The sequence below is a fragment of the Pseudonaja textilis genome, unplaced genomic scaffold (assembly GCF_049901715.1).
Source record: "Pseudonaja textilis isolate UNSWEBS1 unplaced genomic scaffold, rPseTex1.2 PTEXSCF69, whole genome shotgun sequence".
NCBI classification, from domain to species: domain Eukaryota; kingdom Metazoa; phylum Chordata; class Lepidosauria; order Squamata; family Elapidae; genus Pseudonaja; species Pseudonaja textilis.
This window is the reverse complement of record NW_028262967.1, coordinates 21,062-48,410: the sequence shown is the minus strand read 5'-3', so window position 1 is coordinate 48,410 and position 27,349 is coordinate 21,062. Positions and strand designations below refer to the sequence as shown.

The 27,349-nt window shown below is 35.7% G+C and overlaps 1 protein-coding gene across 1 annotated transcript in view; it reads left to right on the top strand.

Moving 5' to 3' along the window:
• Nucleotides 1-295: 295 nt before the first annotated feature.
• The window catches only part of LOC113454102 (ABC-type organic anion transporter ABCA8-like), a 37,345-nt gene continuing 10,291 nt past the window's right edge, over nucleotides 296-27,349 (top strand). Inside the window, exons 1-16 of the mRNA XM_087919243.1 lie at nucleotides 296-558; nucleotides 1,376-1,434; nucleotides 2,222-2,332; nucleotides 3,815-3,990; nucleotides 4,753-4,872; nucleotides 5,277-5,415; nucleotides 6,006-6,096; nucleotides 14,481-14,620; nucleotides 16,027-16,146; nucleotides 16,410-16,593; nucleotides 18,465-18,628; nucleotides 19,790-19,917; nucleotides 21,121-21,258; nucleotides 23,086-23,199; nucleotides 24,749-24,925; nucleotides 27,265-27,347. Of these exons, the coding sequence (XP_087775369.1) occupies nucleotides 311-558; nucleotides 1,376-1,434; nucleotides 2,222-2,332; nucleotides 3,815-3,990; nucleotides 4,753-4,872; nucleotides 5,277-5,415; nucleotides 6,006-6,096; nucleotides 14,481-14,620; nucleotides 16,027-16,146; nucleotides 16,410-16,593; nucleotides 18,465-18,628; nucleotides 19,790-19,917; nucleotides 21,121-21,258; nucleotides 23,086-23,199; nucleotides 24,749-24,925; nucleotides 27,265-27,347 (2,192 nt within the window). The 5' untranslated portion in view covers nucleotides 296-310. The remainder of the gene's footprint in view (nucleotides 559-1,375; nucleotides 1,435-2,221; nucleotides 2,333-3,814; nucleotides 3,991-4,752; nucleotides 4,873-5,276; nucleotides 5,416-6,005; nucleotides 6,097-14,480; nucleotides 14,621-16,026; nucleotides 16,147-16,409; nucleotides 16,594-18,464; nucleotides 18,629-19,789; nucleotides 19,918-21,120; nucleotides 21,259-23,085; nucleotides 23,200-24,748; nucleotides 24,926-27,264; nucleotides 27,348-27,349) is intronic.

The following is a 27,349-nucleotide window of genomic DNA, read 5'->3' as shown; positions in this document are numbered from 1 at the left end:
TTGTACTATTGACTCACAAGGACTCGCAGACTACAAAATGTAGGTTACCAGCCTTAGTTATACCAGTGCTACATGCAAATTTGTCTGCTAATGATATAGGTAGCAAGATTAGCAAGAATTCTCAAATGAATTATACTGTATATTCCTGCCTGTTGCTTTGGTCCATTTTCCTCTTTTTTTTAGTTTTGATGTAGGTTATGATTTATTAGGTAGGGAGCTGAACCGACTGCATCAATTCAGTTTATTGTCAGGTTCACAGTTAAGAAAATACTACAAAAGAACAATAAAGACCAGCACTGTACTCTACTGTATGTGCAATGTGAACATTAAGAAGTTACAGTTAGTTTGGATTTATGACAACTTGCTGTTTGTAAAATACTTTTTAGACAAATATGGGGTGCCTTATCCTCCACTGTTTTTTCTGAAGAAGACCTATTGGTGTAAACCAAAAAGCCCCTATACTGGGAATGTTCCTACAAGTGAATGGAGTCATGGGAGTATCTTCAGTGATAATACTGAGCCTGTGCCCCCTGAATTCGATGGGAAGGAAGCCATAAGGTAAGACACATTGAATCTGGACATTCAATAGTATGAGCATATTGTAAATTTCTTTTACTTATAGGTTGTCAGAGGACTTTGTGGGAGATTCATTCATAAGGAGAAAATAAGATGCTGTAAGAAATACATTTCTGCTGCAACAGGTAGTCTTTGGCTTATGACCATCTGTTCAGCAACCATTCAAGGTTGTGACAATACTGAATGAGGTGGACTTATGACTGGTCCTTGCAATTGCACCTGTTATACCATCTCTGAAGTTACATGATCACAATTTGTCCACTTGGCCACCATTATAATGGTTGCAGCATCTTTAGGTCACGTGATTGCCATTTCAATCCTCCACAATGGCTTCTTACAAGCAAAGTAAATGGGAAGCCTGTAGGAGGTTACAAGTCGCTTGCATTCCCACTGCTTTTCCCCCTCATCTGCGTCTGCTCTGTAGTACCAACCCTCAGTTTCTGCCTGGTCTGCTTACTTGAAATTCCCTCTTCCACATCATGTTACGTGAAGTCCTCACTTAATGACCTCTATGGTCCTGGTATTAAGCTTTACAACCACATCATTTAGCAATGTGCTATCCTAGCCTGAAGACTATCTGTATTGTCTTTTATTATTTTTTATATTATATTTTATATTTATTTAATTAGGTCTATTGAACATATACCAGAGGAAAATGTATGTCATGTCTAATATTGACTATAACATATTGAATGCTAAATTAATATTCTCTATTTCAACATGATATTTTGAGTGATTCTGAAATTTGTAAGAAAAATTCCACAATATACTGACAAATAACTATTTTACTGTTTTTTAGACTAAATAATATTAAAAAAAATTATAAAATGAAAAGCACAGAAGAAGAAGCTTTGAAAGGTAAGATACCTGAACTTTAGAATATATATTATAGCTTTGATTCTATGAAATAGGACAGAAATAGCACAAAACATTTGGGAAGCAGAGCATCTATAACCTACGTAAATACCATCATTGAAGCTTGAAAGTTAGATCATTTTTTAAATAAAATGGGCACAACTTAAGATTACCTATTTATATTAAATGTTTGGGTTCTTTGCGTGAAATCTCATTAGATGTTTGGCCAGAAAACAGTAAATGTATAAAAGATTATAATTCTTGTCTGACCTCACATGATATCTCAGGGATCAAAATGTCAGCAATTCATGAGATACAGTAAACTGACATGATTTTATTAAGATATGGGATTTTGGGGACAAAGAAGGTATTCCAAACTATTGTGGCTCATGTGAAAAGATAGCACCTAACACAGACATTTCTGCTCTCCTTCTTGTAGAGAAAGCTTCCTGAGATGCTTTAAATTTAACAATTACATTTAAGTAACTTTCAAAGCTCATCTTTCTGACCAATCTCCAGGGCTTTTACACTTTCATCTCTACATTCTCCATCAGCCTTCCGGGCATTGGTTGAAAAGGGAAAGGCAAATTGTTGTTTAATTTCCTCCCACATCTTGATAGGAAGTCCTGGGGAAAACTGGTTGCATGAGTGCCAGCAAAAAGAAAAAATAACTGGCACTAGAATCAATAACAATTATTAAATTCAGGAAAAAAAATGTGAAGAACTCGGTGCTAGTTGCCTCAATGTATCATTTATCATATACAGCAAACATGACCTCTTTATATATTAGGATTGTCCCTGGATATTTATGAAGGTCAGATCACTGCAATACTTGGTCATAGCACATCTGGAAAAACTACATTGCTAAACATCCTCAGTGGACTTTCCAAACCATCTGATGGTAAGAATGAACATTTTGAAATGAATTCAAATGCCAGCCAAATCTCAAAGTACGTTTAGAAAAATGCAGCCCTGTTGGATCTGATCCTGGTCCAGACTAGTCCCATTTCCTGGTTTCCATAATAATCAACTAGGTATTTTGGGAAAAACCACAATAGCCGTTTTCTGCTGTTGTTCTCTAGTGAAGTATCATCTATAAATGGTTATGACTATAAAAGTTTTATTTTCCATGAAGCTGTAAAAGTCAATTTTCATTTTTTCTAAATTCAAAGTTTTTTTAACATAAGATTGTGATTTTGTTATGATTTCCTAGATTTGTGAAACTTCATATATCAGGCAGTAATTATTTTAATCAGTTTATAAGTTGAACAACACAGATTAGATGTTATAGTCTTAGTTAAATGCAGATAGTCCTTGACTTACGACAGTTCATTTAGTGACCGTTCAAAGTTACAACGGCACCGAAAAAGTGGCACATGACCAGCATCCCCGTGGTCATGTGATTTACATTCAGATGCTTGACAACCGGTTCATATTTATGATGGTTGCAGTGTTCATGTGCTCACCTTTCATGACCTTTTGACAAGCAAAGTCAATGGGGAAGCCAGATTCCCTTCAAACCGTGTTATAATTTAACAAGTGCAGTGATTCACTTAACAACTGTGGCAAGAAAAGTTTTACAATGGGGCAAAACTCTCTGAAAAATTTCTCACTTAGCAACATAAATTTTGGGTTCAGTTGTGATTGTAACTCAAGGACTACCTGTATTATTTTAGTACCGACATGACATTTTATATTGTTATTCCATTATGCAGATTTATATTGATGTCTCTTTGAAAAATGTTTAGCAATTTTCTTCCCAGTAGTCTTTAAAGGAGAGCTAGTTTGATGTACTGGTTAAGGCACGATAGGGATCGGAAGACTGGGACTTGTAGTCCTGCCACACAAAGCCAGGTCAGTAACCAGTGGCCAGCCACTCCCTCTCCGCTCTAGGAAGGAGGTAAGGGCAAATCACTTCTGAAACCTTAGCAGGAAAACTGTAAAGACCAGTCAAGGGAGTCACCAGGAGTTAATCCTGAGTTGAAGCTCCCACTGTTTTAAATGCAGCTCCAAGCGTAGCATCCTAATGTTAGGTGAATAGATGAATAATGGAAACTGGAGTATCCTGCATCAAGAATGGCTTCATCTGGTGGAGCAGGGAAGCTGGAGAAAGCTTTTCCTCTCCATGTTATCCTGCAGAGCTCCCAGACTGCAGTACAGACCAGCACCTGTTGCGGCAGGGTAGGGGGTAACAATCCCCTTTAATGCTAAGGGTAAAACTAGCCTTAGGAAGACAGTCATTAATAGCATATATTATAATAAATTGGATAAACAACAGAAAAGCCCATTTGAAAAACAGTCTTTCAATTCAACCTATTCTAAAGTAATAGCAGCCTGTTTAATTGGAAAATTCTCTATGTAATCATTTTATTATTGCTTACAGGTTTTGCATCCATATTCAAGTACAATGTATGTGAAAAGGAACATATGGAAAAGATTTGGGAAATAAGCGCTATCTGTCCACAATGGAATATTCAATTTGAATTTTTAACAGTGAGAGAAAACTTAAAAACATTTGCTAAAATAAAAGGGATACCATCCAATGCTGTAGAAAAAGAGGTAATAATGGATTCGGTCATATTATCTTGTCCTACACAGATTTGTGTTGCATAGGTGTTATGTTCTACATTTTCCCCTTTTCACTTCTTCCATTGTAGGACACCGTTCCTTTAGATTTGATAACATTATTCTCCTCTGATTGTATTTAACCAGTCCATTCTAGAAAACTTCACTTATGCTTTGGAATCAGTAGGACAAATGTGTAGATAATCAACTTAATGTCAAACTCCAGGGAAGTCAGAAGATTCAGGCAGTTCAAATGAATATAAAGATTTATTGCAAATTTAAACTCTTTACAAGAATCTGACCAATTAACGGTCAAGGGAAATGATGAAAATAAGATTAATAAGCTAAAGCTTATTTTTAAACCTTGGGAAAGAAGCCAAGAAAACCCTGAAGTACAAACATTTGGTGAATATAATTTGGCTTCTTCAGGAAAAGAGTGTGCAAACTATGGCCATGTAAATTTCAGGTATCTGGTCTGCCTAAATGAAGGATTCAACTTTCAGTGCTTGATATTGATTTACAATAAAATATTACTTACCTGTTGGAAGGTCAATACAACTAAATACATTCAAGCTAAATAGTCAACAAAATTTTAAAATGTTTCAAAGATGAGCAGCAACATAAATAAGATCCAAACATACTGTACAAACTAAGTATATAAAATATATGGACTACCTGTCCATTTATTTCATTCAGTTAAGAGACTGAATTTCTAGGTAAGAAGTGCAAAATAATTGAAATGTATGTATTTTATAGGTTGAAAAATTGTTGACACTCTTGGACATCAAGGCCATTCAAAACACCCAAGCTAATCATTTAAGTGGTGGACAAAAACGAAAATTATCTCTTGGTATTACACTTTTAGGAGAACCACAGGTAAACCCACTATTAGGTAAAAAGTCCCATTGTACATATACCATTAAGTATGCTTTTTTTATGAATGCATTGCTTTAATCCTTATCAATGACTTGCATAGTAATCATGGAAATCCCTAAATAATCAGAATCTCTAATTTTGATATGGTTTCCCTTTCTTTCACCTTTATTGTCTCACCCCTTTCTTAACATTTTCTTGATTTTTGCAAGTTAAATGAAATTTGCAATAATTTTAATAGAATTTTCTATTATAAAAATAAAATCTTCTAAATGTTATTTCAAAATCCATACAACTTTGCAATATTCTTGTGTCTTCATAATGGGAAATTGCACATCAACAATGAATGCTATGTGTTGTTTTAATCATATGTTGAATTAAGATATGCAATCAAATGCCTACTGTAGGTATTATTACTAGATGAGCCAACTTCTGGATTGGATCCATATTCTAGACACCAAGTGTGGTCTCTCCTGAATGAACGCAAAGCAGGTCGAGTCATTTTATTCACCACCCAGTTCATGGATGAAGCTGATATCCTTTCTGGTGAGCAGACCTCATGCTGAAGTAGATTAGAATGTAGGAACAAAGAGAAACTATAGAAATAGTACTTACTGTAATGTTATTTCTTCAAATACCATTATTTCTCCTTCTGTTCTTATCAGTCAGAAAGGCCTTTTATTGAATTGAACTAAGTCAGCTGATCCATGTAACTTCTTAAATCCAGTCACATATATCACTATGTATCAGTCTGCTTTTCCTGTCAATTTCAGGATTTTCATGTATTGCAGCTGTTCCTCTCTCCCCTACTCAGCCCGTTGAACCTCTTACCCACCTTTTACTTTCAGTGACTTTTTAGATCCGTCATTGTTACTTCCTTTCTTGTTTCTAGTATATTGATTGTTCTATCTGCAGATAGATTGAATTCATATTTATTTATTTGTTTGTTTGTTTGTTGACTTATTTATGAACTTCTTACTGCCCATCTCAGATGGATTCAACTCAAACCAGTACTTTATTTTCTGCATCGACTCCATTAAATCTCCAACAACTATATGTTTAATACTTTGCATTTGGCAAATAGAACTTATTATCAGATGAGATAAACTAAAAAATGCTGTTTGCTCTTTATGTAGACCGGAAGGCTATTATCTCACATGGGAGGCTGCAGTGTGTTGGTTCATCCCTGTTCTTGAAGAAAAAATGGGGCATTGGCTATCATTTAAGGTACTAGTAAGATGTTAGTGTTATGGATATATTTTCATTGTAGTTGAAAAGCTTAATATTAATTCTATGCTGGAATATTTAATCCATTCTTTCAGTCCTTCATTTGTTCTTGCTTTTCCATTTTGAAATACAGACACTTGAGGCAATGCAAAAACAAATCTCAATAATAAAGAAAAGTAACATTTAAAAAACAACAAGTAAACAATTTTATAGAAACATATAAAGAATAAAAATAATGAAATAATAAATATATCTAAAGTTTGTTTGAAATCTTCACTGTATGCTTGAATTGTAAGAAAGACACTGGGAAGCACACTTGAAGAGGGAGTTTGGAGTTCCTGCTAGCCATATAAACGGAATGTGTACAGAAATGTGCAGAAGGGCCTCACAAAAGCAAGAATTCACAAAAGCTGCTCAATTTGATTGGGGGATTTGATTGTTCTGTTTATTTATTGGATAGCTTCATAGCCCATCTTTCCTCCAAGGATTCAATGTGGCCTACACAGCATTCCTTCTTTCATGATTTCACCAAAACAGGGAGGAAGATGAGATAGTGACTGGCCTGAAGTCATCTAGTAAGCTTCCAAAATTCAATGAGGATCTACTTCTATCCCATCCTGTTCAAAAGCTTAACTACTGGCTTTCCTTGAAATTATGTCAGAAATCTAATGTCTGAAAACGTCAAGAGACCAAATGTCTACTTGCTCAAGAATGCCAACGGATGTTGCCATTGTGCCATCAGACAGACTAGATGAATCAGACCAAATAGTTATATTTGCAGCTGTAATGCTATGTAGTGTTGGGTCACCACATTTTGTTTTTTGTTTTTTAAAATAGATTTTATTAAATTTACAATTTTAAAACACATCGACAATACATTTACAAAGTAGAAAGAAAAACGGGTAGGGGAAAGAAGGAAAACACCCAGCCTAGCACATCGGATAAAGGCTGGTTGGGGAAAGAGAAAGGATATAGAGGGAGAGAAGGGAAGGGAAGGGGAGGGAGAATAGGGTAGAAATACAATTAAAAATGAATGATATCTTTTTGTGACAGTCTGTAAGGATCATTTCTCTTCATCATATCCAATCTACTACTCTTTTCCATTATGTTTAAGTTACTTTTTATCATTTACATAATTTGTCTCTGTGTAAGCCAATTATACCATGAGTCCCAGTTGTTGTAAAATGTTGAGGACTCTTTGTTTTTAATGCTATCGTTAATTTATCCATTTCAGCACACTCACAAATTTTCTGAATAACCATTTGCTCTGAAGGTGTATGAGGTAATTTCCAACATTGAGCAAACGCTAATCTAGCTGCGGTTAGAATATGGATTATTACATATTTTGTCTTTCTGGATAAATATCTATCAGAGATCCCTAACAGGAAGAACTCTGGTTTATAGTCTATTTGTTCTTTAGTTATCTCCTCCAACCATTTTCTAATTTTTGCCAAAATTTTTGGGTAGTTTTACAAGACCACCACGTGTGGAAAAATGTTCCTTCAGTGCTTTTGCATTTCCAACACCTTGAGCTCATGTTAGGGTTCATCTTCGCCAACCTCGAAGGGGGTAAGTGCCATCTATATAACATTTTATACATATTTTCTTTGTACGCTGCCGATTTCGTAATCTTGATGTTTCTATTCCAGATCTTTTCCCATTCTGTTAATGTAATGCTTCTTCCAATATTCCTACTCCACGTTATCATGTTCCCTTTCACTATCTCTTGCTCTAATTCTACCTCTAATAAATATTTATAAAATTTGGAGATATTCTTTTTATTTGGTCCTAATAAGATTTTATCTAAATATTGTAATTAGCTATAAATTCCAAACTCTTTGATATCTTATTTGTATCTGCTATGGATTTGTATATATAACCACTGGTCAATTTTAAATCCCTGTTCCTGTAAGTCCTGTCGAGTTCTTAATTTTCCTAGAGGGTCTAATAAATCTTTATATTTAGTCGTTTTTGTTATATCCAAATTGTTGGGATGAACCATTGCCTCCATTGTTGAAAGCCAAATCGAATTTTTAAATAATGTTTTTTTGCATATTTTTTTCCAATTAGTTAATAATGAATCTCTAATAAGGTGTCTATGAAAATACGACTGTTTAGTTTTCCCCACATCCCATAGAAATGCGTGCCACCCTCTCTGAAGATCGTGCCCTTCCAAGGCTAAAGTTCTTTTATTGAGTAAATTGACCCAGTCTTTTAACCATAATAAGTTGGCTACCCAATAATATAATTCCCAATTTGGGAGCGCTAGCCCCCCCTCTACTTTTTGCATCTTGTAAAGCCTTAATATTGATTCTAGCTTTTTTCCCTTGCCAAATAAATTTAAGCGTTACCTTATTTATATCTTCAAAAAAAAATTTGGGTAATTTAATTGGGATTGTCTGGAATAAGTAAAGGAGTTTTGGTAAGATGTTCATTTTGATCGTGGCAATCCTGCCCAGTAGAGAAAGCTGCAGCTTATTCCAAGATTCTAGGTCTTTCTTAATTTGCTGTAATAGTTTATCATAATTATTCTCTTTGAGCGATTTACTATGTGGTGTTAACCATATGCCTAAATATTTGACCTTTTTGTTGCCCGTATCCCCATGGTTTTTCTAATTCTTTCCTCTGATTCTCTGTTAGATTTTTAGTCAGTAATTTTGTCTTATTTCTATTAATCTTTAATCCTGCTACTGAACCAAATTGTTCTAGTTCTTTTATTAGGTTATGTCCTTTTTCCATGGGTTCCTCTAGGAAGAAAACCATATCATCTGCAAACGCCTGTAGTTTATATTCCTCTGCTTTGACCCTAACTCCTTGGATTTCAGAGTTTTGTCTTATCCGCGTTAACAGTGATTCGAAAGCAAGTATAAATAGGAGGGGTGAGAGGGGGCAACCCTGTCTGACACCCTTTTCAATGTTTAATGGGCCTGTTTGTTCACCATTAATTAGTATATTGGCCTGTTGGGTATTGTAAATTGTTGTGATAATGTTCTTGAATTTAGTGCCCAGACTCATGTTATAGATTTTTGTATTAAAAAGTGCCAATGTAGATTATCAAATGCTTTCTCCGCATCTAAAAACATGAGTGCAAATTGTTTCTCTGGATGAACTTCATAATATTCTAAGACATCAATAACGGTTCTTAGATTATTTTTGATTTGGCGGGATGGAAGGAAACCATTTTGGTCTTCATGAATGTATAAATTTAAAACTTGTTTTACTCTATTCGCTATAATTGAGGTAAATAATTTATAATCAGCGTTTAAAAGTGAGATTGGTCTATAATTGTTGATATATCTGGCATCTACATCCTCCTTCGAATTAACGAAATCAACGCCCCCTTCATGAGTCTGGCATTTTGGCTGCCAAAAGTACTTCGTTAAACACTTCCAGCATCAGTGGCCCTACTAACTCTATTGTGGCTTTGTACAATTCTACTGGAATCCCGTCTGGACCAGGGGATTTATTATTACTTTGATTCTCCATTGCAGATTTCAACTCAGACCATGTAATATCCTTATTTAATAATTCTTTCTCTCCTTCCCTATTGTTTTATCATTCGTATTCTCCAGATAAGTTCTTATTTTGTCTTCATTGATTTCTTCTTTTTTATATAATCTTTGAAAATAGTTTAATATAATATCTTTTTCTTCTCAATCTCATGTTGTGGTATGCCTTTCTCGTCTATTAGTTGGTGTATCAGTCTCTTTTCTTTTTCTTTTTAAGTTTATAAGATAGCCATCTTCCTGGTTTATTGGCGTGTTCAAAATAATTTTGTTTGGACCTTCTCAAGCTAACTTCTATTTTATCTTGTTCAATTAAATTCAGCTTATGTTTGGCTAATATTAACTGGTTTTGTATTCCTTGGATCTTGGGTTTTTGTAATTGTATTTCTAAATCTTTGATTTGTTGTTGTAATACGTTTTGTTGGGCATAAGTTCTCTTGTTTCTCATAGCATTATAGGAAATTGTTGTACCTCTTATAATTGCTTTCATAGTATCTCAGATATTCTGTTTTGAAGTTGTTTCATTATTATTATCTTTTAGGAAATAGTTTAGCTCCTCTTTCAGCTTATTAATATACTCTTCTTCATTTACTATTTGGGTGTTGAGTGTCCATCTTTTTTTTATTCCTCTCCTATCTCTCCAAATTAGCTGTATTGGGTTGTGGTCAGCCCATTCATTTGGTAGGATTTTAATTTCTTTTATTTCATTAGCCAAATCCAAATCCATCCAAGCCATATCTATTCTAGTCCAAGTCTTATGTGGATTAGAATAGTATGTAAATTGTTTCTCTTCAAGATTCTGTTCCCTCCATAAATCTTTTAAATTTAACTCTTTTATCATTTCCTTACATGCCGCAGAAAGTTCCCTTTTCTCCTTCTTGTTTTTCCCATATTACTATGGTCTTTTTGGTAGTCTGCAATGGAGTTAAAATCGCCAATCAAGCAAATGTTCCTTTTTTCAAAGCCTACTATTTTTTGGTGGAGGTATTTAAAAAAATTTCCCTTGGTCTTCATTTGGGGCATAGATTGCTACAAGTAAAAATGTGATGTGGTTTATCCAAACTTGTATAACCAGAGTTCTTCCTTTGGGATCCGACCAGGTTAATTCTGCCCTTACATCTTGTTTTACGTAAATTGCAATTCCTTTTTTCTTTTGTTTATCGGCCAGTGCCGTAAAAAGTTTCCCTAATTTTGGACAAATTAGATGTTTTTCATCATTTTTCGAAATATGTGTTTCTTGAAGACATATCTGCGTTATGTTGAATAAGTTTTGAAAATATCCTTTTTCTTTTTGATATTGAATTTAATCCATTTATATTGATGGAGAGCAATTTCTTCCCCTCCACCATTTATCTACGTCTACTTAGATTTTTGCCTAGTAATGATTCGATTCTCTTGTTGTTGTTGTTGTGGGATTTGCTCTTCTCTCCCAGGTTGTGGTTTATCACTTCCTGAAATTGGAGAAAGTCGTTCCTTTTGGGTTCTGTGATGATATCGGTCCTCCTGTGGTCTCCTTTTAAGTTATTCTTTAGTGGATTGACCATTCGTATTCGAATGATAAAAATCTTGGGCCTGTTCTATCGATTCTATTTTGATTTTCCTCTCTTTCCACGTAATTAACATCCCTTCCGGGATTAACCATTTAAATTGGATTCCTTTTTTATTTAAATCATTAGCTAGAAATTTATAATCTTGTCTTATCATCCTCACTTTCTTTGGAATTTGTTTTAAAATCATAATTTCTCTGCCTTTATATGATATTGTTTCCTCCCTAGACATTTTCAAAATTAAAACCCTCAGACATCTCCTAGAGAAGCGGATATGGATTTCTCTTGGGCAGTTGTTGCGTCTGGCGTAGCTTGTGCTAACCCTATATACCTCATCAAACTCTTTAATTAGATCATCTTTTTCCTTTCCTAACCATTCAGCCAATATTTCTGCCATCAAATGTTCCAATTCTTCATTTTTTGCTTCAGCTACATTCTGGAACCTTAAATACGCCATTGCTTTGTCCATCTCGAGGTGGACCAGTGAGTCTTCCGTTTCTCTAAGTACATTTTTAAATTCCTCATCCATCCTTTCAAAGTTAGTCTCCATGCGTATTGTTCTACTCTCTATATCTTTTATTTTCACTTTGTTTTTCTCCATGGCCTGCTGTAGAGACCCTATCTTACCTTCCACCTTCGATATATCCGCTTTCATTTCAGCCTTCAGTTTCCCCATCTCATCTTTCAATTCGCTTATATCTACTCTAGAGATTACCACAGCTTCAGAGAATCAACAAACAAAAAGCAAGGAAGTCATCTTAAGGAGAAAGTAGTGCCAAACTAGTAATATTAAGTAGTACCACGTAAAAGAAAGCAAGTTGGGTGAGCTAAAAGTGCATCTTCCAGCTAGAGAATTCTTTTCAGCCTTCCAGTCAGCAAATGGTGTAATGTGCTGACTAATCTACAGTCCCAAAAGCGTCTTTCCCAGCCTTCTGTTCGCCTCTGCCTTCTTCCTCTTGCTGCTTCTTCTTTCTTTGCTTTCCAACTTTTAAATCAACATACAAATCTTCCAAAGTCCAATATAATGCTCAGTTTGTCTTCTCCACAGTATTAAATAGATGTAATAGTCATGTTGTGCTCAGATCTGAGGATTCATAAGACTCAGTCAATGTCAGTATTCTTTCACCTCCGTCGCCTCCCTTTTCTCAAGTAAAGTCAAAAAGAAAGGTCCAAAAATCAGATGAAGCCCCTCACCAATTCTGGACCTCCGATCTCCTGGTTTTAGCAATCTCCCTCTTTCCCCAGCGCTTCCCTTTCACAGGGTAAATCTGTGCTTTCCTTTTGTGCTTAGGCTTTTCCGCTCTTCATTATAATCCTTCCATTTTCCCAACTGCTTTTCTGGCCGCTTTCCACCCGACTTCTGAGAGGTGCTAATCACAACCAGGAGAGAAGAATTTATGCTGTCATTCTTCTGTCATTCTGCTCTCTTCAGTCTTCAGAGGATCCAAGTTATAAACCGTTTCTCTGTTCCTGTTACTCTCGGCCTCGCAGGCTGTCACTGCTTTGCTTATTCACTCAAGTGGCAGGCCGGACTTGAAGCCGCCATAGAATGACAGCTTACTCTTTTGCGCCGGGCTCGGGAGCTTCCCTCTTCACTGTCAGGGGGTTGCCTTCCCCCCTCTGCAGCTCGAGGTTCTCCACGTTGACACGAACCTCTCCGGGGTTCGTGTATCCCTGGGGGATCGCTCCTGGCGCCAGAAAAGGTGTTCAAAGACTGCAACAGCCTTCTTCACCTCCGTTCTTCCTGTCCTGCCACCGCTCTCTCGCGGGTCACCACATTTTGAAAGCTATACAATAAAGTTGGAAAAAGTGTAGAAGAGGACTGTTGAGGTAATTCCCCATTAGGAGAATGAGCGCATACAGGGAGACGTATTTGAGAGAAGTGTTTGAATAATTCACACACAGTACACAGATACACTGTACAGTAAATGTAGGTTTTTACTTCCAGAAAGGTTTAAGCAAAGTCCAAAATAAGCAATCCAAAGTCATTCATAGGTAAAATCAGTCAGTTTTCATCCAGGTATAATCCAAATATTAAATTCCAGTATCAGAAACAGTTCAGTATCAGACTTACATTAAATCCAGTAATATCCGTCAATTAGAAAAAATGGAGCAACGGCAATACTTTCCAACAGAAGGAAACAGAGATACACTCAGACACACTCTCTTCTGAGACTAAGACTAAACAACCCAGGTTTCTGGCTCCATCTTATGGCTGTTTGAGAAACCACACCCAATTGCATGCTCTTGCATTCCCTTAAAGATATAGTACTAAAATGTTTATCCTGGTTTATATATTTCTAACCCAAATACCTGTTAGGTTACTTATATTCCTAACAAGGACAAGTAGAAATGTATGTTTCTGTGTGTTGAGCTTCGTTGTAAGATTTGGCTAGAATGTAAAGTACCCTATATTGGAAAAAAGGCAAGTGAGGGATATAACATTATGAATAGGACAGAGGGCGTGGACTGGAAAAGTTTAATCCATTCAAAAACACTAGGACTGAAAGTGAGTGAAAGAAGTTTTAGAACAGATAGTGCATCATTAACCTGTGGCATTAATTATTATAATGGATGGTGATAGCTCTTAATTTGGATGGCTTCACAAAAGAAATGGATGAATTCATGGAGGAAAGGTCTAGTAAGAGCTATTTATTCTAACCGTTCAATATTGCCTCAAAATATCGTTGGGAAAAGAACAACATTTGGCCATCTACCTACTGCTTGCAAAACTCCCAGAAGACTCTGATTAGCTATTATGGGAAACAAAATACTGGTCTATGGATGTCTTGATCCAGCAGGATTACCCATCTTATAAAATTGATATAAGAAGATGAGTCATTATTTAAAATTCTTTTAAGAATCCAGTATTTTTGAATTCCAATATAAATATATATATAAATATAAATAAATATATATAACATACCCTGCCTTCAAGGTGAAATGTTTTTATTAAAAATGTTTAATAGTCTACTTTCATATTTCCCAAATATTTTGAGGAAGTTCTTATCATATATGCCCCAATCAAATCTGATTTAAAGATGCATTTGAAAGGAAACAAAGTTTTTTTTATATCTATCCTATTGTTTTAATTAAATATGAAGAAAGGTGCATTAGTGAGGCAATTATAAGCTAGGACATAGTCTGTTCTATTTTTAAAATGTTTTAATTGTAGCAAGTCAGCTCTAGTACCAGCACTAAGTTGCTTTATGGAAGTTTAGGATGCATGAGATAAGCTGAAATTTGGTTTTTAGTTGGAAGGATTCATTTAATATTCTGAATAAATGAATTGGACATTGCTCTTGACCTAAATTGTTATTAATATGAACAGGATACATACAAATGAGTTTTGTAACTTTGAGAGAATAACATCACTGGTCAAACACCACATCCCTGCTGCAAAAAAATCAGGACAACATGAGAATGAGCTGAGCTATACCCTGCCTTTACAAAATGTGGATAAGTTTCCAGGTAATTTTCAAGCTGTATAAATAAAATGAATTTAACTGCTGTTTCCTAAAAAACCAAACACTGAGATCATGTGAACCATGCTTTCCTGGACAACAGAGGAAAGTTGTTTAATATTCTTTTCTTACCAATCCAGATGAAATTTTGTATTATCCAATGTTCTATCCTTTGAGCAACATACAGATTAAAATGTAATAAAACCATTTAAAAATTAAGTTTGCAATTAACATTTCATATGATTAACCACATGAAAACAGAGAACCAAAGAATTTAATCAACTGCTCTATCATATAAGACATATCTTTTACAGACAAAAGTCATTATCATTACATGACAGTAAAATGAACAATCACAATTCTAACTTTGATTAATTAGATTTATGAAAATAAAAGGCCCCTCACCAATATACCAATGCAAATTTGTTGTATAAGTAACCATGCATTTATAATATGTGATGAATACAATGTATTTTTTGTGTCAGAGTATACTTTTGCTCTTTTATCAATTTATAAACTATGGTTACAGAGAACAATATTTTATTTCACTATTAGGGAATTAATATTATACATATTTATATCATATATACTTTAAAATAATAACAACAGATTCCCTGTCATGACAGTCTAAGAAAACAATAGAAAAATAGAATGAATTGACTTGACTTGAATTTTCAAAGAGAATAAAATGTATTCCAACCCAGGCTCAGTTTAAATTAATATGTATCTTTCAAATACTGTACTGTTTTTAGTAATCTACTAATATAAATTTGCTTTGGAAGCAATGAATATATTAAATAATACAATGATTTCAATGGCTTTTAAAAATGTCAGCATATTACCTAATGTCCTTTTCACAATCCTGTGATGAAATCAGTTTCTGTGCTAAATTAACCAGCATACTTCTTATTAAATTAGTCTGCTCTTTAGATAATCACATAATACTATTGTGCATTAATTAGTAAATAAAAACTTCATATTTTTCTCTCTTGGGCAAAACTGTCCCTCTTGCAGTTATTCCCAGCTTTTCAAGATAAAGAGTTATCTTTTCATTTACAAACAGTCGCTTCATAAACAAAGAATAATATTTTTTTTAAATGATTCCGTAAGTAAAGTAAAATAAACCAAAGTTCTAAAATGAACTTTGCCTTCATTGGATTGATCGTTTTTATGCTTCTGAAATGGTGTTGATGTATGGTGGATATATTGATTAACTTTCTCAGATTATAACTGGTTTGTTATAGGTTCAGGAGGTAAAAAAAATTAAAAGCAAATCTTAAGAACAGTTCATCTAAAAGATCATTTTCTTTCAATGAAATGAAATTACACAAAATTCCAATGGGTATTTGCCCTTTCCCTTAAGTTGAAAGGATATATCAATTTGGTATGTGTTTTCCCTTGCCCAACATGTAGATTTGTTCAGTGATATGGATCATCAGACAAACCTAGGGCTCATTAATTATGGAGTTACCATGACGACTTTGGAAGATGTCTTCTTGAGGCTAGAAGGAAATGAAAATATAAAGGAAGAAGGTAAAGTATTGTTTTCAATATTGTATTATTTTCAGGCTTCCTTCTGAGAAAACTCTCAGTGATAACTATGGAGCTGGATTTTCATTGTTTTCTTCTATCATTTCTGAAGACCCAAGGGAAGGTGCTAGACTGATCTTTTGATAAAAGGAGATGTAGCCAACAGGAAGAAGAGGACTTGAGAAGAGGAGAGAGTAAGCATGGATAAACAAGATTTTCCTTCAGCTGAAATAAGACTATTGTTTTGACTTTCAAAATGGTTTTAGATTATGGAATTCTTCATGGAGGGGAAGTGGCAGGAAAGGATGAAACGGAACAGGATCAGCTGTTGCTCTCAGACACGGGAAAGGTGACCGTGAAAGGCACAGAGCTCTGGAGGCAGCAAGTTTATGCCATTGCAAGAATGCACTTTCTAAACCTCAAGAGGGAGACCAAAATCTGGGGAACCTTGTGAGTGTCTTTTTAAAAAACGATTTATCAATTTTATCTTTAATGAGAAGACTAGAATCATAGGCTGTGATCATTGAGTTTGGATGCCTCCGTTAACCTTGAATAAGCTAAAGAAAAAGCAGGTTTTAGTAACACTTCCAAGTTGCAAACCTACAGTGGTTAGGAACAAAGTTCAAGAGGAGATAATGATATTTCACATTTCTCCCTCCAAGTTTGGAAAGAGAACAATGATCTCAGATAGGGGACATTCATCCAATGATTCCAGCTACTTCATCCCCTTGCCATGCTTCCAAATTACCACAGTACTTATTCTACCCAAGCCTAGAGCTGTTATATTTACATTGCTTCTTCTTGCTTGTCAGGGAAGGAAATTATTTACAGCAAATCCAGCATCTAGCAGTGAGACAAGCCAAAGTTCAGTTCAGCCAAAATCAGAAATTTCAATAGTTTCATCATTCAATCTTTACATGACAACAGATCAATTTGTGTCCATGCCTTATGTCGGTTCTTATTTTTTTAATTTAGAAAAGTATTTTTGTGTTGTTATAAAATAATTTCAAAGCCTCCAAAATACCATAGGAGCACTTAGGTAGATAATACTACAGTATTTTGAGATTTTGAAAATATAGTATTTATTATATAGATCAGGGGTCCCCAACCACCAGGCCCCGGACCTGGACCGGTCCGTGGATCATTTTTTACTGGGCCGCCTACTTTGCTTGGGCGCCACCATCTTGTTTTGATGGCGCTTGAGAAAGTGCTTCTGGGTGAGCTTGTCGGTTGTCAGAAAACGGCGTTTGGGTGCTGAAGGAATCCTTGCACCTTAGTTTCGTCGAAGGGGGGGTGACTTCAAATGAAGAGGCGTCCCGATGGCGGTGGAGTCTCGTGTTACTCAGGAGGAGATTAAGAAAGAGCCCAAAAAGCCCATCGACCACGAGAAGGTACAAAGGAGGAGTTGAAGGTGGCGGGGAGAAGCGGGGGACAGCTGGCTGGCCGGTCGCTCGGCTTGCCTTGCCTTGGTCGTGCGTGCTGATGCCAGTACTGGTCCGTGGATCATTTTGTACCGGGCCGCTGGTCCCTGGTCCAAAAAAGGTTGGGGACCACTGATATAGATGCAAGTAGTCCTTGATTTACAACAGTTCATTTAGTGACCATTCAAAGTTACAACATCGCTGAAAAAAGTGACATTTTTCACTCTTACATCGATTGCAGCATCCCCATGGTCACATGATCATATTCAGACAGTTGGCAACTAACTTAATTTATGAGGTTTGCAGTGTCCCAGGATCACGTGACCATCTTTTATGACCTTCTGACAAACAAAGTCAATGACTAAATCCGATTCACTTAACAAATGTGTAACTATCTTAACAGCTGCCATGATTTACTTAACAACTGTGGCAAGAAAGGTTGTAAAATGGGGCAAAACTCATTCAACAACATACATTTTGGGCTCAATTGTGGTCGTAAGTTGCGGACTACCTACTACTTAATTAGTAATAGAATATTCATTCAATTGTTCCCCAGGAGATTACTGTAGTGTAAATAAGTCTGACCAAAGTAATTTTTAGGATTAGTTTACGGCTTCCTTCAATATATAGAGCACAGAAGGGAGATCTCAACAAGTAGGAAACATCTACTTCATTTCTATTTCCACAAAGCTACTTTGCTTCTTAAAAACATTTTAAAACTTTGATATCAATAAGAGTCTGTATGGAAGAATGAAGTTTGTCTTGGGTCCTTCAAGAATTCTGATAACACACTTCATTAATTATCAAATACTTCTCTATAATGCCTAATATTATAAATGCAATAGAATGGAACTGATCAAACGTCACTTTTCTCCCATGCTTAATATTTCATTATCTTAGGCTACTACTTATTGGAGTTATATTAGCACCTTATATTATCGAATTTACAACCTACTCTGTTTGGTTGAATCTTCAATATGAAGAGATTCATCCTGGGCTTTATTTTGAGCCAGGGAAACAGTTTTTCAGAGGGACATCAGGACTTCTGGTCCTTAATAATACAGGTAAGAATACAAAACAGAATTTGAGACATTGACAATTGTATGATATTTTTAATGGGGGTTAATTCTATTGGCGCTTAAATTGGCTTGAGAACTTTCTCTTGAACGTGAGCTGAACTTAAATCTGCTGAAGAATAAATCAGTTATTTATGAGATAGTTGGTGCCTTACTGATTCTTTATATCTAACTTCAGAATGCAGTAGAAAGAACTAGCAGAATTCTAAGGTGAACTATCTCTGTTCAAATGCATTGCTAAATAATTCCAGTTTTAAGAACTTTTGGCACAGTCTTATTTTTAAATGATCTGATTGGAGAAAATCAGGATGAAACACAAGTGGTTTGTGCTGGGAAATCCCACCTTTTTCTACCAGCTAAAGTGAGAAGGGACTATGGGAAAAAGAAGTTGAGTCGCACACTGAAACTTCAAGAAGATACTGAAATATAGTGGAAAGTTAGCTCAGATACAGAACAATCAATCTAAAAGGAGATTCTCTCCCATTTCTCTCCTATTTTTTTTTACTGAACTAGGACACATTTTAATCCAACACAGTTTCAACCATGTTTTAGCCATTTAGAATCCAATGGTTTGTTGGCTTAAAATATCTACAATGAATAAATACTAAAATTTATGAGTTCCGAATTGGGAATCTCTCCCTTTAGTGTTGGTTTACAAAACACAAATTAAAAAAAGCCCAGCAGAAAATGGGTATACTGCAAGGGAGGGTTAATTCAATGAGCAAATTGTGCAGTCTCTCTTATTCTTAAAAGGCATTCGGAAACCAGCATATCATTCAGGAAATATTGTATTAAGTAATATGGCCAATTAAATAACTAGAAAATGTCTCTAAAATTGTTCCTTCTAAAGTGGTAGGTCTTCTTATAATGATTGGCATGCTAAGCAATTTAAATTCCTAGAGACAATGTCTGTGAAATTATATTATCTTAAAGTCAGTGTAAAAGAATTATACCTTTATAATACCTGTATAAGTTTCATTAAGGGGAATTACACTGGCTGAGAAATTGTACTCATCAATGTTTGGAGGCCATGGTTTCCCATGCTAATGGGAGGTACAAATATAATTTCATTTAAATTCTGTACTGTTCATTGCTTGAATGCTTTCTTCTTTGTTTATTCTGCAAATTCATTTTATCTTTTTTTTCCAGGTGGAAAAATCGATAATTTTATTCAGGCACTGAAGAGTCAAAACATCTTGATGGACGTCATCTCTGGTGACATAGTTAGTGACCAGCTGGTTCACAATGGGGCCATCAAAGTAGACCTTGAAAACAAGGTAACTATAAGTTCTTTTCCTCCTTTTTGACAATGGACCAAGGAATCTAATATGACTGTCTGAGGAGATTATAACTTCTATTCAAGAAAGCACTGTGGTGCTTTAGTAGAGTCATAATAACGGAAAAGAAAGAAAAAGACTACTTCTTCATCTATAATCTAAAATGGACCCCAAATCCTAGAGAGATGCTAAAGAAACTGTAACTTCTCATCAAAAGGAATAGAAATATACAGTATTTCTACTAGAAGTACAAATAACATTGTATAGATGCAAAGAAGGATGTTGTGTGGAAAATTGTAGTATTTCTAATATGATGAATTTTTATTTTACTACTGGAATGTTAAGAATGTGGATTTTTTAAAATGATCAAGACTGGTTTCCATTCTAAAAAATAATTTAAAATTCTATTAAATTTCTAATGACACTTCTGTGGGATGGCTGTGTTCTGCTTTAATGGATGGTCATACATAAGGCATAGTATACATATGTCAGAGGTCCACAACCTATGGTCCAAAATGAATGGCCAGAGTTGTCAGCATTCCAGAAAAACTCGACTGTAACACATAACTCCGAACCAGACATGTTCTCAAAGTTCCCTTTTATTAGAGTAGTAAACTGGCACATGTGGGAAATCCCGAATCTGAAAGTCCTGGGTTTCCCCCCAATAAGTAAAATAACAAATTCACCTCCTGCCCCATCACTCCAGTCACCATCCATCCCAACTGGAGACGTCCCTTCTACTACTCCTCAGCCAGGTGCAGGAACAATATGACCTTGACTCTAAAGAAGAATGCTTTTATGTCTAACCACACACGCTCCATGAAAATCCCCCCTCCCATCTTCCCAGGCTCAAGAATGTGGCAGCGTGGAAGCTTCTGGTGCTAATATGGCTTCCAAAGCTACTAAACTGAAAGTATACAATATGTCTGGAATAATCATGCTGTTACTAATTTATCCTGGTCCTGCCTACTTCTTTGTTATGATCCCACATAAATTTAGGAGGAAATTAAGAGTTCAGTTCAAAGGCCAAATTAGACCTTAGCTTCAAAAAGGTGCATTCATAATTTTTGCCTTTTTTCAAATTAGAAAAAAAACCAAATGGCTTTTATTAGAAGTTAAGTTTGTAATTATGTAAATTATATTCTTTAGAACTGTTGTTCTTTACTTGGGTCCCTTGTGTTCTGACTTTTTGCCTTGGTTCAGAAATACAGGTTCACACTTATGTGCCATATGGAGATAACTAACTGCTATCCTGTGCTTGTCAACATAATCAGCAATGCATTTCTGCATATGTTTAATTCTACTGCCCATCTTCGAACCTGGAGTCATGTATTTACTGAAGTAAGTGTTCCAGAGGAATATCAAATTAAGGGTTTTTTTGTGTGCATGAAGCAGGAGGGAAAATATTCCTGTTTACTTTCCAATATGTTCTATTCATAATTTTCAGGATATTATGTAAAGGTAAAAGGAGATTGCTAAGAAGCTTCAGTGGTGGGAGAGTTTAAAATGTTCAGGGAATATCTCCTGCAATATTGTCCCATCCCCAGCCATTCAAGGGGAAGTTGAATTTATGTATTCAACAAGATTGCATTCCAAATGAATGTTGTTTTAATGACCCAATTGTATGTGGTTAAAAAAGTAAATAGTCATGTGACAGGGCTAGACTAGTATTTATGTTAAGGCTGATAGAGTTCCACAGTTACTCCTGAACCACGAGAGCATAGTGTTTCTCTTACAAAGTTAAAATTGATTTTACAATATCATTTCCAGTTAACACATTCATCAGTACTTGTTTACTCTCAGTCCATTAAATCCTGTTACTACATCGTGGGCTTTGCAGAATACTACATCTGAGTTTTGCCCAGATTTGAATGTTAGGTTAAATTTGGCAAGCACAACTCCTTCAACCATCATAAGCATGGTTGCCATTCAGTTCTTGTACAATTGCCACAATGAAAAAATGTCAAGAAGCATCATTAAATCATTTGAGCCCCAAGCAGAAAATATCCTTTTACCAATAAAGGAGAATATTTGTAGCTCAGAGTTGAAATGAGGGGTCTCTGTTGTTCTCTGAGTTTCTTGCAGACATTTTATTACCCAACTAGGTAAACATGATCAGTATGAGTGAGGAATAGGGACTGTTCTCAATTTATATTCTAGTGGCTTGTCCTGTCAGTGTAGGTGAGAGTGGTTTCGGAGGTAACTAGGTTGGGCTATTTAGGATTAACTTGTTTGGCAGTTCCTGATGTTAATCTTGGTGTTAATCTATGCTCATCTGGGTGTTAATTGCTGGTGGGTAAGTGTTTCATTCTTTTGTTCCTTTTTTGATTATTGATTGCATCTTTTGCACAATATATAGAATTCTCTAGCTTTTTTGGACTTGGCTTGGCCTAGGATGGTGACAGTTTCCCAGTTGGAGCTATGATTAAGTCTGCCCATATGTTGTGAGATTAAAGAGTTTTCAACATAAATCAAAAGGCTCAACAGTCCCAGAAGAAGGAAAAGAGGAGTCATCTACAGGATACAGTTTAAAGACTGCAACAGCCCCTATGTACAACAAACAGGCAGAAGCAGTGGTGGGATTCAAATTTTTTTCCTGGGCGTGGCAGGGGAAGGATAGTGTAAAATCCCCAGTCAGAGGTGGTATTTGCTGGTTCTCTGAACTACTCAAAATCTCCACTACGGGTTCTCCAGAACTAGTCAGAACCTGCTGAACACCACCTCTGGGCAGAAGACTGAAAGAATGCATTCATAAGCACCAACTAACAGGCAGAAGACGTAATGAAAACTCTTTAATTATCATTATTATTATTATTATTCCCACTTTATGGATTATTTCAAAACATGAAATCTCCATTTCTTTCAGAAGGCTTAAATAGGAGAAGCCTGGTCAGGACATTTCCTGCCTTCGGCAAATGAGTACATGAAAGTACTACATAATCAATAATCAAAAGGTGCAACATGCAACTGAGCAGGAGTGAGGCAGGGCCAAAGGTCAGAATCAGGCAGTCAAGCTCCTCCAGCTGTGCTTGTGCTTATTTTAAAGAAAATATTAAAGAAAATAATAATGTTGTTTCTAAGCTCACTGACTAAATAGATTAATAATAGCTATTCTATTATGACATTTTATCACAATGGAATTAAAACATACTTTAATTTATTCCTCAGGATCATTTCGATAATTTCCTCTGGATTTTTATGGAAACTTACATGGTTGCGGCCTCAATTGTATTACCTGCTTTTCCACCACAATTTGCAATGCGAAGCAATCAAGATTACATGGTAAAATAATTATATTTCTTTGATTTTATGCCTATAATGTACTTCCATGTGGCATCTGCAAATGACAGCAGGAGTCAGTTAAAAGGTTCTATCAATTGCCACAGGTGAACAGTATCTGTATTCAGATTTTATTTCTCATTGATCATTATAGCTATGACTTTTTAAAAATCATTGCAATTCTCTTGACTTTGTGCTGATGCTATCTAATAAAAATACAGATGTATTTTTTTTAAATTGATTGGATTTCAAATTTGCCTGAACACCAAACAATAAAACAAAACAAAAACAACCCTTTGGGCAGTTTACAATATTTAAAATAACACATACATCATTTCAAAAGTTTAAAACTACATATAAAATGCCTGGGGAAAATCACGAGGGGCACCAAAATATGTTAAACTCAGGCATGGGAACAGAGTCTGGTCCTAAAAGACTTCCAGAACATTTGAAGGGTAGAAGCCATATCTATTTCTGAGGGGATGCTCTTCCAGAATTTCATTATCATGCTATAATGATGGCAAATTGATGATAAGCAACACTGACATCATCATGACAATGCAATTTTATATTGAGGCAAGTATGTAAGTTTTGCTGCACATCTCCTTTATAATGACAATAATAACTTTATTGTCATTTTGAACGTACACTAATCAGCATACATTAAAATGAAATTTTGTGGTATACAGCTCTCTTCTTATACCATGACTATTACATTAAAGAGTAATGCAACACTGAAAGAAATTACATCTTCGGTTGAGAAACAATGCTCAATGTAAAAAGAAATATTATTGTTATAACAAGATTTTAGAAGACTTAAGCCTATAAAAAGAAGCTTACTGTATATCTAAAACTGTATTAAAGGAACAAGTTTATCCAGAAAGGTCATTTCATTGGTAAAACCAATAATAATACTAGAATCTGTCTGCATGTATAGTTTTCAGTTTCCATCCTCCTCTTCCTCTAAGTGCAAACTATACTTGTTTGGAAAAACATCCACCTGCCAAAGTAAAGGTGTGAAGGGAATTTACACAGTGCAACAAGTCTTTCTCTTAAGAGTTTTGTTGATGATGTCTAATGAAGTATCTAAGGCATTCCACATAGGCTGAGATTATATCTAGAAAAAAGTTGCCTACTAGGAGTCATGCAAGACCTTTCTGGGTTTTGCCCTAAGCAAGAACGACTTTTACTAGATGTATGACAAAATTTAACTTTTCTGCTATAATATTAAACAATGACTATAAGTAACCAAGTATCTTAGTATGACAATATTTGTAAATAGGAAGGAAAGAGAGAGGGAGGAGGGGCATTCAGACTTGTAAGATACTGTTACTACAACTTTAAGTAGTAGTGGCCTACATAACTTTCATTTTCTAGACTGGATAGCTATAAATGGCTGTTCTGTTTTTTTGTGCTATATCAACTTACTGATAAACGTTGTGGGAGGGAAGGAAATATAGTATTGTGTTTATCTCTGTCACCTTCCTGAATTGAATTTACGCGAACCTTTAATTAGTCATTATTTGGTAATTTTATTACCTTTTTTTGCTAGATAAGGACTCATTCCCAGCTGCGGATTGCTGGACTTTTTCCTTCTGCCTACTGGTGTGGACAAGCTCTGGTGGATATGCCCCTGAATTGCATTCTTCTTCTTTTAATTCTTTGGCCATGGTTTGTAAATATAGGAGCTACAAATCCTCGGTTTGCACCCAGCTTGATTTTCTGCTTGGTAATTGAATTTCATTCATCATATATGTGATTTTCAGTCAGCTTTGACATTTACAATTTTTAATGACAAGCACTCACACCTTTTTATAATAACCAGAATACAGGTAGTCCTCCACTTACAACAATTTAGTTACAACAGCACTGAAAAAAGTGACTTATGACCAGGGGTGGGATTCTACTGGTTCTGTCCGGCTCTACAGAACTGGTAGTTCTGAAGAGTAGCAGACACAGAACCGGTTCTCTGTCTGTTGCTTCTTTTGGCCCACCCGCCCACCTGGGTTCTTACCTGTCCTTTATTTCCTGCTTTTTCAACCGCAGCTGCTTTGCACGGCACAGCTGCAGTTGAAAAAGCAGGGAAAAAGGGCTTTTCCAACCATTATGCTCAGCTGTCCCTACATCTCAGCAGGTTGTAAATTGCAGGTGTGCGACTCACGCGTCAGGTGCACGCGCACAAAACGTGCATGCACACACAATTCAGAGAGACAGAACTGGTAGTTATACCGGTCGGATCTCATCCCTGCTTATGACAATTTTTAATACTTACAACTATTGCAGCAACCCCTGTGATCAAATGTGATCAAAGTTTGGATGCTTAGCAACTGGTACATATTTATGATGGTTGCTGTGACCCTGGGTCATATGATCACTCTTTGCAGTCTTCTGACAAGCAAAGTCAATAGAGAAACCAGATTCACCTAACAACTGTGTCACTAACTTAATAACTGCAGTGATTCACTTAACAACTATGGCAAGGAAGGTAGTAAAATGGGGCAAAATTCATTGAACAAATGTTTCACTTAGCAACAGAAAATTGAGGGTCAATTGCGGGTGTACGTTGAGAACTAGTTGTAGTTCCTTCTACAGACTTTGAATGGCAGCAACAGTCTGTCTTTAACAGTCTGAAAAAGCCACTCCACAACCACAAACTAGCAGTAAACTGGTGCTAACTGAGAGAGAAACACTGTTCCCATTCATCACTTAATGGCCAGTGCTGTTTGTGGGGTGTAAGCATAAGTGGAGCCAAATACAAACTTAGATTTAGAAATATCTTGGAAATAAACAAAGTTAATTAAGAAAGAACTGGTTGTTTCTACTAACATACCAGCTGACTAAAACAATCAGAGGATTTAGGGGAGGGGTTTTTTCCCTGGACCATTCACCACCACAACAGCATTCATTTAGACACATTATCCTTGCCTTCCTCAAACTCCCTACCACCGGCAAGAAAGATAATAACAAATATAAGTATCCTCAACTTACAATCACAATCAGGACTGGAATTTTGACCGCTAAGTAATGCAATCCTTAAGAGAGGCATCACATGACAAGATCCAATTTTACAACCATTTTAACTTGGTTGTTAAATGAATCACATGGTCACTGAGTGAATCTGGTTTCCCCAATTGACTTTTCTTGTCAGAAGCTGGCTGAGAAGTTTCCAAACCATATGGGAGGATGCTATCATTGTAATTTTGAGTTGATTGTCAAGCATCTAAATTGCAATCATATGACTGTGGTGTGGTGTGAGGGTGGTAACTTTGGGGATGGATGGTGTCACTTTTTCTGTGGCCATTGTTAAATGGACGGTCATAGGTTGTGCACTCCCTGTAAGGAAAGCAAATGTAAATTGAATTGGCTGATATAGTACATCATTCCTACCAATTCGTCTAATAAAATTGGGGGAGGGGAGTAGCGAACAAAGTTTTTTGAGAAAAAAAGGAAATACATTGATTAAAATAGTATAGATTAATGTACCTTTAATTTACAATAGCACTTCCTAAGATCACTTTTTATTTTGGTACTGTTCTTGTCCTTCACAGTGCAAAGATTTGGACATTTTTTCTTTCAAGGATGTGGATTTTCTCTGGCTGGAATGTTTCAAGGTTGATGACCAAGCTTTGCAATGTACTCATCTGCATAAATAGTCACAAACTGCTTTACAATGAATTAATTTCACTCAAATTCACTCAGTCAAAACACTTGCCATGCCAGTTTGGTAAATAAGTTCTTTGTACTTAAAGCATTGTATGAAATTATTATAAAAAAGCCAGTTTGGTATAGTGTTTAAGGCTGGAAACTGGGAGTTCAAGTTCTGCTTTAGGCAAAAACCAGCTGGATGACTTTGTGTCAGTCACTTTCTCTCAGCCCTAAGGAGGAGGCAATGGTAAAGCACTTCTGAAAAATCTTGCCAAGAAAACTGTAAGGACTTGTCCGTGCAATTACTAAGAATCAAATGTGATTGAATAGAATAAAAAACATTATTATAAGCTATTAAAATGAAGGAGACATTTCTGCTTTTTTTGGTAACATATTGTTAATACAGAGCTTTCTTTTGCTCAGGTGGCATTTTTCCTTGGCTACAGCATATCAATTGTTTTATTCCTATACATAATTGCCTTTGTATTTCGCCAAAAAAAGCATACTG